This window comes from Kwoniella newhampshirensis, chromosome 1, assembly GCF_039105145.1.
Source record: "Kwoniella newhampshirensis strain CBS 13917 chromosome 1, whole genome shotgun sequence".
Classification (NCBI taxonomy): domain Eukaryota; kingdom Fungi; phylum Basidiomycota; class Tremellomycetes; order Tremellales; family Cryptococcaceae; genus Kwoniella; species Kwoniella newhampshirensis.
The window spans coordinates 629,932-642,459 of record NC_089955.1 but is presented as its reverse complement, the minus strand read 5'-3'; the positions used below and the strand labels follow the sequence as shown (position 1 = coordinate 642,459).

The 12,528-nt window shown below is 51.4% G+C and overlaps 5 protein-coding genes across 5 annotated transcripts; 1 reads left to right on the top strand and 4 right to left on the bottom strand.

Annotated features, from left to right (window-relative positions):
• Nucleotides 1-393: 393 nt before the first annotated feature.
• IAR55_000257 (uncharacterized protein) lies at nt 394-1,176 on the bottom strand (the record flags this gene model as incomplete). The annotated part of the gene is made up of 5 exons (XM_066943393.1): nt 394-491; nt 543-631; nt 684-871; nt 923-1,065; nt 1,116-1,176. 5 exons carry the CDS (start codon nt 1,174-1,176, stop codon nt 394-396), a joined length of 579 nt encoding a protein of 192 aa, XP_066805935.1.
• Nucleotides 1,177-3,468: 2,292 nt separating this feature from the next.
• Nucleotides 3,469-5,436, bottom strand: IAR55_000256 (uncharacterized protein; the record flags this gene model as incomplete). Its single annotated transcript, XM_066943392.1, has 10 exons — nt 3,469-3,640; nt 3,704-3,777; nt 3,839-4,059; nt 4,115-4,263; nt 4,325-4,459; nt 4,522-4,644; nt 4,700-4,818; nt 4,876-4,988; nt 5,055-5,281; nt 5,396-5,436. The coding sequence occupies 10 exons, from the start codon at nt 5,434-5,436 to the stop codon at nt 3,469-3,471; spliced, it is 1,374 nt and encodes a 457-aa protein (XP_066805934.1).
• Nucleotides 5,437-5,751: 315 nt separating this feature from the next.
• On the top strand, nt 5,752-7,555 carry IAR55_000255 (uncharacterized protein; the record flags this gene model as incomplete). Its single annotated transcript, XM_066943391.1, has 5 exons — nt 5,752-5,949; nt 6,029-6,177; nt 6,240-6,543; nt 6,730-6,929; nt 7,021-7,555. 5 exons carry the CDS (start codon nt 5,752-5,754, stop codon nt 7,553-7,555), a joined length of 1,386 nt encoding a protein of 461 aa, XP_066805933.1.
• A 210-nt stretch (nt 7,556-7,765) lies between these two features.
• Nucleotides 7,766-10,134, bottom strand: IAR55_000254 (uncharacterized protein; the record flags this gene model as incomplete). Its single annotated transcript, XM_066943390.1, has 5 exons — nt 7,766-8,509; nt 8,569-9,135; nt 9,188-9,369; nt 9,472-9,910; nt 10,015-10,134. 5 exons carry the CDS (start codon nt 10,132-10,134, stop codon nt 7,766-7,768), a joined length of 2,052 nt encoding a protein of 683 aa, XP_066805932.1.
• A 403-nt stretch (nt 10,135-10,537) lies between these two features.
• Nucleotides 10,538-12,435, bottom strand: IAR55_000253 (uncharacterized protein; the record flags this gene model as incomplete). The annotated part of the gene is made up of 6 exons (XM_066943389.1): nt 10,538-10,577; nt 10,644-10,723; nt 10,779-11,228; nt 11,295-11,437; nt 11,493-12,167; nt 12,315-12,435. 6 exons carry the CDS (start codon nt 12,433-12,435, stop codon nt 10,538-10,540), a joined length of 1,509 nt encoding a protein of 502 aa, XP_066805931.1.
• Nucleotides 12,436-12,528: the final 93 nt, after the last annotated feature.

The following is a 12,528-nucleotide window of genomic DNA, read 5'->3' as shown; positions in this document are numbered from 1 at the left end:
AGGATTATAAGGGAGAAAGGTGCCACAGACGACAAAATCCAGAGACGTAGATATGGTTGAGATGCGTCGCGATGAAATATGCCCAACGCCCAAATGTCCGATACCGGATACGATTAAACGGGCCCAAATATAGATGTTGATGGGTTGTGGGTGAGCCAGATGATGATTTGATCAGATAAGCTAGATGTGATCGGTCAATCTCAAATCTTGTCCACTAGGATCGAGATCGGATGGATACGAATGAGGTTGAGCCGATAGGACGGCGATTCACGCGGGTCTGAAGACATGATGACGAATCGGTAGAGGCAGAGAAGGTGATGTTGTGGGTGGCGAGGCAAGAGAACGCAGAGAGCAGTCGAAGTTGGAGGGGAGATACAAATGTATTTGGGGGCTTTATTTGGCACCCCAGCTCCACCAGCTCGACTTCTTCTTCTCGGGAGCCGGGTTGTACTCCTTTTGCATCTCTAGGAGAAGGGCATCAAACGCTTTGACTGTGGATCTCGTCAGCACGATTTCCTCTCAGCGCAGGAAAAGCTACTCGCCGACGTTCTTGTTGTCCTTCGCACTGGACTCGATAAAGCCCGCGTTGAGCTTCTTCGCCAGGGCTTCTCCCTCCGTCGTGGTCACGGCCCTAGGTCTCTTTCAGCTTGAGATCAGATGCTTGACAGCGGAAAGATACCTACCTCTCCCCGTCGAGATCCGTCTTTTGCCCCACCACGACACAGGGGACCTTCTCGAGACCCGCGTAATCCAAGATCTTGTCATGAATTATGGGGATCATCTCGAAAGACTGCCGTGAGGTGATTGCGTACACGAGCATATACCCGTGTACACCGAGTCCGTACTTCCCCGGGAAGAGAGAGTACTCCTCCTGTGATGCATTGTCAGCGTCTGATGACCTATATGGATTGCCAAGACTTACGAGCCCTGCGCTGTCGATGATCTCGCACTCGTACTGTATCCCGTTGTGCGTTACCGTCTTATGAGCGGTGTCCTCAATGGTGGGATAGTAGGATGCGTTGTAGGTCGGGGGAGAGACGTATTGTTGTGTGAGAGAGGTTTTTCCTGCGGGAGGTTCAGTATCGAACGCAATTGAAGAACGGTCTGGTACTCACCGACACTGGGTGAACCCATGATCACCACCTTCCTCTTCATTGAAGATGTATCGGCGCTCATCTTGATGTTGTGTACAGATTTCTTTGCGAAGTCGGTTTGGGCTATTCTCCAAGAAGGATTCCTCGTCTTGTAACGAGGATGAAATTTGAGAGACTGTGCGATGAAGTGCACTTGTTTGATGAGGATGAGGTGATCGAGCAGCGACACGAACGTTCCAGGGTTCGAGCGATAGCGAAAGAGCAGGCAAGTATGAGGAATGAGGGGGCGTTGTAGGTGTGTCAGGCGTACGTGGTCGAGCGGTACGTGATTTGTGTTGACGATAGGTGAAAGTATGCGGGACGAGAGATGGAAGATTGATTGAACGAGGCGAGTTGCGTGATGAGGGTGACATTGTAAGGTGGGGAGCGAGAAAAGTCAGCGGTCAGTACGGGTATCTTTGTGGTGATTCCAAGGGATAAACAAGGCTCGTGCGTGATCGGCAAAGGGAAAAGAGCGTGAAGCCCGAGCAAAGGGGACCTGAAGAGACAGCTAGAACGATGTCGACGGACAGGAAGACCTCGGCGGAGCGCGAAACGGTGGCAACAGATAAGGGCCACAACAATGCTAAGGGTAAGGAGAACAATGGAGGAGAAGGGGTCACAGCGGTCATTCCAACGACAACGGGATACGAAAGGTGCAATGAGAGGGCGTGGCGAGTGGCAAACAGCAGGGATTATATGCACTCGTCTGCCGACGTCGCGTACAGGATGAGTCATGTCATACAACACTGTGTATAGTGACGACCGGAGGTAAGGCAGCGAAGGATCACTCCGATCAGGCCGTCACTGCCTCGAAATCCGAGGCAAGATGAGATCCGACAAGTGTCCTTTAAGCCGAGGAGTGTTTCAAGGGGATTGAGGGAAACGAAACGATCGAAAGTGACGCAGCGCATTCTGCCCGATCAATGGGAATGCGAGGATAGTGATGGGTAAACGGGTGGATGATATCATAGTGGGTGGTCCACCCGAATCTCATCCGCTGATTGGGAGCGAACGAGACCGCAAGGGGCATGAAGGGGGGGGTGATACCTCACGAAAGCTTTTCTCAAAGGGCACTTCTATCCAATAAAGCGGTGACAGACAAAGAGTGGACACGAACGGGGTGACCACCCTCGAAACCACCCTCGAAAGATCCGACACGGCCGGGATTGACCGCGAGTGGACTGGAAGCAAATGACGCGAGGAAGGAAGAGGCGTATGTGAACAGCGAAATGAACGACCAGAAACGATCGTACCGAAAGAGGAGAGAGGGCAGCACAACAGATGGCACGGGGATGAGAACACCGTGTCGCGTGACCTGCTCGCTGACGAGATGGGGAATGCAGAGCGAAGTCGGGAATAGACGAGAAGTTGGTGCTCACAGGAAGAATGAACCGATAGTATGCGGTGAGCTGCTCTGTACCCGTCCTTTTCGAAAAGGCTGAGAGCGGATGTACTTGTGGTTTGAGCGGATGTACTTGTGGTTTGAGTGAATGTGAAAGACTGTCGAGTGTCCGTTCGAGTCCCTTCAGATCACGTAGCGTGTATGATAAGCGGGACGGAGGGAGCTGGTCGAGTGATCGATCAGAGATGGTGGATGCGTCGTGGTTGTTCGTATTCTTACGACTACGAGTAGGGAGAGAAGGAAGTATCTTTCCTGTCTGTCGTTGATCAGATGAAGGAATAGACAGAGAGAGAGAGAGAGAAGAAGGGAGAGATGGTGCCAAAAGTGGTTTGAAAAGTGGTGCAGAGTGTGCGGTTCTCGCTTGCGCTAAATCCCAAAAGCGGGGGCGACGTCACAAAGTTGCTGTTACGGTGTTACGGTACGAGATGTGATGGTGTGGGATTCTGGTTCCGCGGTGAGACAGAAGCGAAATCTGGTTTGACAAACTAGAAGCTTGATTACCGTGGTTGTGCAAATACAAAGGTAGAATGATGGTCAGTTGGTGATGCGATCTGATCGCATCTTGTCCTGTGGTGTGAGTGCATGCAACGTCGAGTAGATCCATTCCCAGTAAGAAGTGCACAAGGCGATGAGCACATATGATCATCACCCACGCTGTCATCTCTCTCCCATCGAGATGGCATTCAGGGAGAATCTTGGTTACCAGAAAAACACAAATGCAAACCAAAACCCTAATACGGTATTGGAACCCCGAAACAGGGAAGGAGGGAAACGAGGGGAAATGGTTCCGGGGAAAGATGTGGCAGATTCCCATGCACGGAAAGCACAGGTCAAAACTATCTACATACTCACAGTTCCCAACACAACTCGCTTCATGCATCAGCTTCGTAGTAGACAGTGCATTTGGGGTTGTGGCGCGAGCCATTGCGTCTACCACCTCACTTCTATTTTACCCGCTCGTGACATCTGTCTTACTCCCTTGAACGGTTTGTACATGACATCGCCCTGCACTTTCAGCTGATCGACACGGAGATTTGAGAAGGAGTGATGTTGCATATTGAATGATATGTCGAACGATGGTGAAGGGATAGGTTGCTTCTCGCTAAACAGCTGTCATCTATCAGCTAGCTGATCAGGCAGATGTGTCACAAGAATTCCAGCTGACGTCGAGGTGAATGATCCTGTCAGCGTCGGTGCACGCTCCGTGGAAACCAGTGATGATAATGACCATTTCAAGACCTAAACATGTCCCCACAATCAGCAAGTGACTAAAGTCCCAGAGGTCAAGCGTATAACGCACCTGCGTATGTGGATCAAATTCCCACGTCCCTCCACCCACATGCCCCTCCCCGACTCCATCCTCTTTAACGCCATGCCCACCTAAGCCGTGACTCAATGGTTTCCGATCGCCCGTCGCTGTCGCACTGACTGATGTTGTACCTTTCCCAAGGAAAATGGAGATCGCCAAGTCTTCCAGTGGTCTTGCATTTGTTCTCGACGATAGTGTCAGTGAGAATCGGCCTGGTGAGAGGTGTCAGTCGATTTACGATCACCGAAGGCTGCACTGTCAACTGACCTCCGTTCTCTTCTACAGCCAAGCTTGCTTTTAACGCCACCGGCACTTGGTTCTTTGACGATCCTGCCACTGCTTGGTATTCTAGCAATTTGAACTTGCCATCCGGCGGTATGAACGATAACACCCCGTCTTTCGTCCACTTGTTATACCTGCGAGGGAGGGCATCAGACTCAACGCATCGAGCGGAGATAGAACGAGATTTTGACTCACCGCACACAAGGGTGGAAAGCGCAATTATCCATGACTTTGGGATTGGCGAAATTTAGCAACAGATCGGGATTTCCCGACAATCTTGAATTGCAATTCACCCTGCCCCAGATTGACGACGAGAGCACGTTTCCTCGACTATCAAGTTGAGAGATCAGCTCTAACGCACGTAGGTCGATATGGTTACCAGCTGAACATACCGATCAACAATGGCATCGAGCGACTCTTCGATATCGAAGTATATTTCATTGGTGGAATGTCTCACTCCAGACCGTCGCCATGGAATTGGTGCTGTAAAAGGCGTGGTAGTATGCGTTTGGAGTCTGCAATGGATGTCAGCTATTCGTTCGGCAAAGCTTAACTCAACACATAGCTCACCCTGAGACGCCAGCTGCGTTGAGTATCTTCCGTACCAAGCTCGGCGGTAATACGATCTCTTTCAGCATGTTCGTCTCCATCGTCATCGGGTGGCCTTCATCAAGCATCTCTTCGATAAGCTGATGATAACAGGATTGCGTCAGGTATGTCTGGAGATAACGGGACGGCTGGCTCACCATATACACTATATCGAAGTTGTCCTTTATGGTTGTCTCTGTGATCTCTCCCAAATAATCTTGGAGCGTATCCAGAAAAGAGTCAAGGAATGAGAAGGCGAAAAGAGGGTTGACTAGGGGATATCAAACGGAACTCAGCTTCCTCCCTTTTGCACACACCCTTATTTGATCATGCCCACCTTCTTGTCCTACCGGGACGAGGAAGTACAGTCCTTCTCTTTCGAGATGACACAGTCCCGCGCCGCTCATACCTCCCCCAGACCGACTGAGCGTGTTCACCCATAGTACGGGGTCGAGCTCTTTCCCGAGAGAAGATGATCGTTGGCGTGCAGTGTTGAAGGCGTCGATGTGAAGTGATGCGTACGTCGGAGGATGAGTGGAGAAGTGAGAGGTGATGAGGGGTTTTCTGATGGAGTTGTGATGCCCGCCTTAGCTCGACCATGGATCATGCACGGTTTTAGAGAGGGAGAGTGGTGTGAAGAAGACGTAAGAGGACGCGGAGAGTGGAAATCTGACTCACCCGTTAGAATCTAATATGATGATACCATCTATTCTTGTCATTGTGTACTAGCGACTCCTCGTCCCGATATCCAGTTGATCAGAGAGCAAAAGAGGAAGCGCAGAAAGACAGATCCCAAGCAAGAACGGTGATGATGCAGTCATGAGGAAGCGGTTATTGACGAGCGAGATACTGCTGCACGTGGTCTTCCTGAGCGGAGACTCCACATCTTCACTTCTCCTGTCAAAAGTTTGAATTTTCGTAACAATCCTTCTCCTCTTGAGTGTTTACAACGAGTCTTGTACAACAGACTTGGCTCTGACGATCAATTGCCCAACCTCGTTGTTTCTTTTGCGACCGAGCCGAGACCCATCAATATGGTCCGAGAAAAAACACTCAACTTCCTCGCCCCGTCCCTTCACCCCAATACCCTCCTCGACCTATCTTTCTCAGAACCGAAGATTGGCCCATCAGCGCCTCCGTCCGAGGTCATTGTCAACCACTTGCCTATAAAGTATGGGGATCATCGACCAGTGGGAGGGGTGAGGCGTATGATAAGGACTGGCGAGAATCAAGTGAGTTGAGTGGTTCTCATACGTTCTGTAAGCATGTCGTCAGGACTAGATTATTGACTACTGCTCTTCTGACGTACAGGTTGTGGTCGCCGATGATAAATTCCAGGTCTCCACCCTAAATTTGACTCCTCTAGGATCGGAGACGGCTGCGCCTCCTCTAGTGATATCGCAGGAGAGCGTCAAAGGTCGATCCAAAGATACTTGGGCGGGTCTGGTTCCCCTGGAGAAGTAGGTCGTCCTCGTACCTTCAAGTTGGAGACTGACAAGGTGTCACTTCTCCTCATCCACAGCGGAACAGTCTCGGCTCTCACATCTGGACTATTGACATACCACCCCTTCACATCCAAGTCTGAACCATCCAGCTCAAGCTCGAGCAGATCACGAACCGTCCTTTCCCCCTTGGCATGTCTCGCTTCGACTCCCCTGGATCCCACATCTTTCGCGTTGGGCGGTAAAGAGGTCGATGTGTCGTTGTATGACGTCGAAAGGACGTTTGGATCAGGTGGTGCTGGTGGAGACACTGAGATGAAAGAGGAGAATGGGAAGAGGAAGAAGAGTGGTTTGGAGCCTGGTCAAATCTGGCAAGCGAAGAATGTGAGTCGACTTTGGTTCTTTTTTCTTTGCATTTGATCGCGATCTTGTCCTCCTGCTCTTCTCAAGTAGTTACTCGGCCTTGCCCCCTCTTTCCTTTTTCCTCTGTATCCTACCCTCAGCATCAGCCGTCGTGGATGGAAATGAGCCTCGTGAACTCATAGATGACCAAAATCTTATTCCCCACAGGTTCCCAACAACTCGCTCGCACTTCGTCAACCCATCTACCATCTCTCGCTCGCTTACCTTCCCTCATCGTCCAACCTCCTTGTCAGCGGTACCAAGATGGGTACTGTCCGTCGATTCGATACGAGACAACGTAAACCGCTGAGTGACTGGAAGGTCGCGAAAGAAGGCGGTGTTGGCTGTGTCGCTCCTGGCGTCGAGCAGTGAGTTTTGAAGTTTCTTCAGCCCCTCTACCCTAAACCTGTCATGATCCGAGACTGACGTTGCCTTTGTGTCTCTTTTGTTTTATCTTAGCGAGCTGTTCTTCTCTGACCGATCCAATCTCCTTGGGTCACTCGACATGAGAACCGGCAAGGTCCTGTACTCTTATTCTGCACTCACCTCCACCCCACAACATCTCCTTCCTCTACCCACATTCGATACCACCGTCACCCCAACGCCCGGGACCAGGAGGATAGGTCTAGCCACGATCTGTTCCGACGCTACATTCAGAATACATACGACGTCGACTCCGCCCGAGTTACAGGGTGTCAAGGGGAATTGGGGCGAAGGGAACGCGAAGAAAGGAGAAGTGGTGGGGATGATTGGTGGAGCGGGCGTCGGGGAAGGTATATTCAGAGGTTGGGGTGAGAGAGAAGTCGTTGTGGAGAAGAAGGAGAGGGGAGAGGGTGAAGGAGATGAGAATGAGGATGACAATGAGGATGAAGAAGAGGTCTGGGATGGAATGGAAGAGTTTGAAGATGCAGGTGAAGAAGAGTCAGATGAGGAAGACGGTGATGTGGAAGAACACCCGGAGAAACCTCTGAAGAAGAAGACCAGGAAGATATAGTCGGATATTCTTGGGTTCTACACATGCATCGTATTATAGACATCCCGCTGTATGTTCACAATCGGTGTGAGGACAGGCCATGAGGTCGCGAGATACTACAACCATTCGGTGATGACGGACACAAAGCGACTTCTATCCAATACTCATTACGATTCGTTACTGATCTACTAGATATGGCAGATAAAAGGAACGACGACTGTAAGCAGTATCTTACTCCGGTCCTGGTACATTTCTCGCATCGTCACTATCGTTGCCCCTCCTCTGCCCTCGCCCTCGACCCATCATTGCACCTCTCCCTGCGAAACCAACTCTGAAGAACGGCATGGCTCTCACACCACCTCTAGGGATTGTGATAGATCCCGCAGGGATCGTGTGATTGCCAGCTCGTGGTGCGGTTGGAACCGCATTCGGGAAAGCCCCTGGCATGTTGACAAGTCCGGCACTGTCACCGATATCATATGTGAGATTGACGCTTCTATGCAGCGGTGATGGTTGCGCTCTTGCTTGTTTCCTGGTCGCCTCCTTCTCTCTTCTCACCTTTGGATCGCCCAGGAGTAAAGCACCCGTGTGCCATCCTCCCGCGGTGATCGCAAACACGAAGTTGCCATCATCGCCCCCATCGGAGAAAACAACTCGGTTAGGTTCGTCGCCACCTCTGCCACCACCGCCCAGCCCTAATTGGCCGGAACCACCTTGACCCCAGGTGTACATTTCGCCTCGACTCGTCAATGCTGCATAATGATAGTCTCCCAGAGCGACTTGAATCACTCCTTGGTTTTGAAGTTCGGGCAGCGAATCAGGTTGGAACGTCTCGCCAAACGACGGAGAGGCGGTGGGCAAACGAGCATGATAGACTGCTGATGAGGGAGAATGTGCGGTGGGTGTCGCATAAGTCGTGATGGACTCGAATTGTGCCGTTATATGAGTGATACTCGGAGATGAGAAATAGGGTAGCTAAGGTGGTGTACTATCAGCGATCTCGCACGACAGTCCGTATTCAAAACAAAACTCACGTATTGCCAGAGGATTGCTTCTCGATCTTTAACCCGTGTGAACCATACCTCCCCGTTCTTCCTGAGCGCAATGAGAAAGTCTAGGCCACTCGCAATGCGCACGACCGTTTGACCCTCCGCTAGAGTCCCAGCGGTCCTGCTCGCTTCGTATTCCTGCCATCCCTCTTCCAGCTCCTTCCTCGTCTTCTGGCTTTTCGGTTCACCCGTCAAAGTCTCCGCTCCAAGGTCCGTCCATTCTTCATCGTGAGCGTCCAGGACAGGTCTGCCCGGAATCTCAGGCAATGTAATAACGACATCATTACCAGCCGTTCCCCACTTCAGAGCTCGACTGTCTTCCACATCTCCATCTCTATCGGTGTAAACTCCAATTGGCCCGTTCAATTTGTCGTCCGCAGTCAGTCCCTCTTCGTAAGCGTCTGAAAAGGGGAACCAGACGTGGATGCCGCCGTCTGAAGCGAGAGCAGCAGAGTGGTCCCACCCGGTCGAGAGTTGGACAATGTGTGGTGGATGTCGGTTCGTACCGTAATTGGACGGTGCAGTGAGTGCGGGCGCAGTGTGATGATAAGCCTGAGAAATGAATCAGCTGATCGGCCATGATACAGACTTAAGGGCCGCTTACCTTGCCCCAAGCCCTCAATTCCCAGACCAAGTTGTCCGCGTCCAGCACCAACAGATGCCGTCTACCAGCGCTAATGGCTTCAGCTTTGCATGGCAGCGGTATCTTGGTTGGCTCGGGACATTGACAATTTTTGTCTTCCCAACTGGGAGCACGGAATCTGATGATTGTTCCGTCGAGTTGTCCTTGTGTTACTGATCAGCGAGATTCACGATTTCACCTCTCAAGCAGCTGAGCTGCAGCTTCGAGAGGGACTGAGGATGTAAGTCGATGAATGCCCAACTCACCCCAAACCCAGACTGAACCATCACTGCATCTAGCTGTGAAGCTCCAACCTCCAGCCTGAAGTTCCACCACTCCAGCTTTCCCCTCTTCTTGACCTTCTCCCACTCCTGCCGCACTTCGTCTCGTCGTGGGCCCACCACCACCGACGACTGATCTCAACGTATCTCCAAAGCTCTCAGTCCAAGTCCTGCCACCAGCCTCCGCATCACCGATGACTATCTCCGCTGGAGAATCTACAAATCGTCCGAATCGCCGTACGCTCTGACCCAGTTCGGCGCCTCCGAGTCGACCGTGGTCGCTTGATCCCCAGACGAATGCGCGAGGTTGGAGGAGACCGAGGTAAACTCTCTTCCACCATGACGAAGAGGGCGAAGGTGGCAGAGCTGATGGCGAGAATGCGAAGTCGGTTGTGGTTTTTAGTCGCCAAAATGTTGGGTCGGACTGAGGTAGTGGTGTAACGGTGATGTCAGTCATTGCGGAGCATAAGCAGAGATGAGAGAATCGGAGAATTCGATACCAGAAGGAGAGGACCATCAAGTACTCACGGTCAAAGCGTGGAGCTGACGATTGACAGCAGACAAGGACGTGATCTCCTTTATCGATAGTACAGGGAGGAGATGCTCCAAGACCACCTCGGATGGGATATCCGTGAGAGTAGATGCCATAGTGATACCTCTTTGATGTGGAATATCAGATCGGAGGGATTGCGATGGGATGTATCAGCCGCAGTCCCAGCAGGCTGTAGAAATGTATGACGAGGTGGAGAGAAGAGGAAACGACAAGCGGTGTCTCCTTGTTCGCGACGACAAGAATGGACACAAAAGGTGGGCGAGATAGATGAGTGGCGAAACGCTACAATACCGCGCGTGTCAGAACTACGTCATGATGCATCTTGCATTGTGCCAATTCACTTGTGATATGGACTGCAACAATACCTGGTCGCCATGCATGGTGTGAAGATCCAGTCTTCAATGCTCAGACAGTCAAGCTCTAGAAGATGTCTCCTGCTTTCGCCCTCGCCCTCCCGCGGTCTGTAATGCGTCCGATCCCCTCACAGTCCATATCGGTTTACTCCGAAATGTCAATCTCTTCACCTTGAGGATTGGGCCTACAGCAGAAAGAGGGCAGTTCAGCACTCTGAGCAGTATGAAAGAAGAACGGCGGGACAACCCACCACATCACCATGGAGTGCAGATCTTCTACGCCATCATCCTTCTCCTCCACGAGTTCACCTCTGGCCACCAGTGCCTTGGTCTACATTTCGGGGTCAGCTATGCTGCTCCACGCGATGATCTCGAGCGGAACTCACAAATCCGACTGTCAATTTGATAGATGGAGGAGTGACAACATACTCCTCCAGGCTTTCGGCTTCCACCCCTTCGTCGCTCTTCACCAATTTCAATATGTTTCTCGCAGCAACTTCCCCTTGCCAGTAGGCGGTATGACCCGCTTGGATCGCCCCTGTCTCTGCACAATCTCCAATTGCGAAGATATGGCTCAGATCTTCCACTTCCTCCACGTGTGGTCTGTGTGCTGAATCACTGACGCTCGTTCGAGCCGATACTGGCGGAGTGGGAGGAGCGCCGAGTGATAGAGCGGCGAGCTGTTCTTCTGCCGAGTCGGTGGTTTTGGCAGGAGTATGTCCACGGTGAACTTGCATCGTCGGTGACACTCGGATTCGTGCTGTAGTGGGGGAGATGAGAGATGGTGAAAGACTGGCCATCAGGGAGATGTGGGGTTTTTGACCAGTACAAGCGAGCTATTTAGTGTTCGGTCGATTAGTCTCTTCGCGGTTTTGACGAGATAGTTGAGATTATCTACTCACGACAAGATCCGCCTCGAATGTTCTTCCCTTGTCCGTAGTGACAATCTTAGTCTTTCCATTCAACTCCTCCATATCCTCGGGCCAGGACATTACCCGCTCTCCCAGTACCACCTCTACACCGAGTCTCTGGAACTCCTCCAGCACTAGGTGTGACGCACAACGTTAGCATTTCTCTCTGAGCGATACAGAGTGACTCACCTTTGATGTGTGTCTCGACAGGATAGATTGGCATCAACCGTTGTCTAGAATGAAGCAAAGTGATCTTCTTCGTTGGATATAGATACTTGAGATCTCCAGCATACTCGATTCCAAGGGCTCCACCTCCAACTATCAGAATTCGATCCGCCTTCTTGAATTTCTCCCCTTGAGACTCCATGAACTTCAATCCAGCCTTCTTAGTTCCCAAAACGACATTGTTCTCACCATCGGCTGTTGATAGCGTATCTTGCCAGACATTAACTGGATCAGGCATACTTGCTCCCAGGGCGTAGATGGCATAGTCAAAGTCGATCGTTTCTTCTTCGCCGTCATACTCCCCATATGTCAAATGAGCATGGATCCGATTCGTCAAGTCGTTCTTCGAAGTGGATCCAGCTTTTGATCCCGGTTCATCCGCATGACGAGGACGGATGAAGGTGACAGAGTGAGAAGTGAGTTTGATCACGCATCCCTGGATGAACTGATGTCGAGATTTATCGTCGACATCGACTTCCCTTTCGCTCTTGATGGCGGACGACGAAGTAGGGGGTGTTTGGGGTGGAGTGGGGAGGTCAGATTTGGGTTGAGGTAAGAAGTCAAGTGTACGACGATAAGGGATGAATCCTTTCTGAGCTTCGTGAGGAATGACTGTGAATCGAGGGAATGCGTAGAGATCTATCCGAAACAAATCGATACGATCAGTATTCTGATCCGGTCAGATCCGATTGACGAAGGAAAAGTTGGGAGGGGTGAGACGGAACAAGTCATCGATTCAGATCGATACCACAGACCGACGAGAGAGTGTGGAAGAGTTTCACTCACGATTGAAATGAGTATTCCTGTCGAAAGTCACCACCCTCCACGAAGGAGGCAACGATGTCGCTAACATATTTGAGGCGTGATTCCCCCCGTAGGAAGCGCCGAGTACTACGACGGTTTTCATGGTGGAGCGTAAGCTGGCGAAGAACGGCGCGGTCGCAGTCACAATGGTGGGAAGTCAAGAGCAGCGTGTTGTTCTATCGAGGAAATGCGGTGC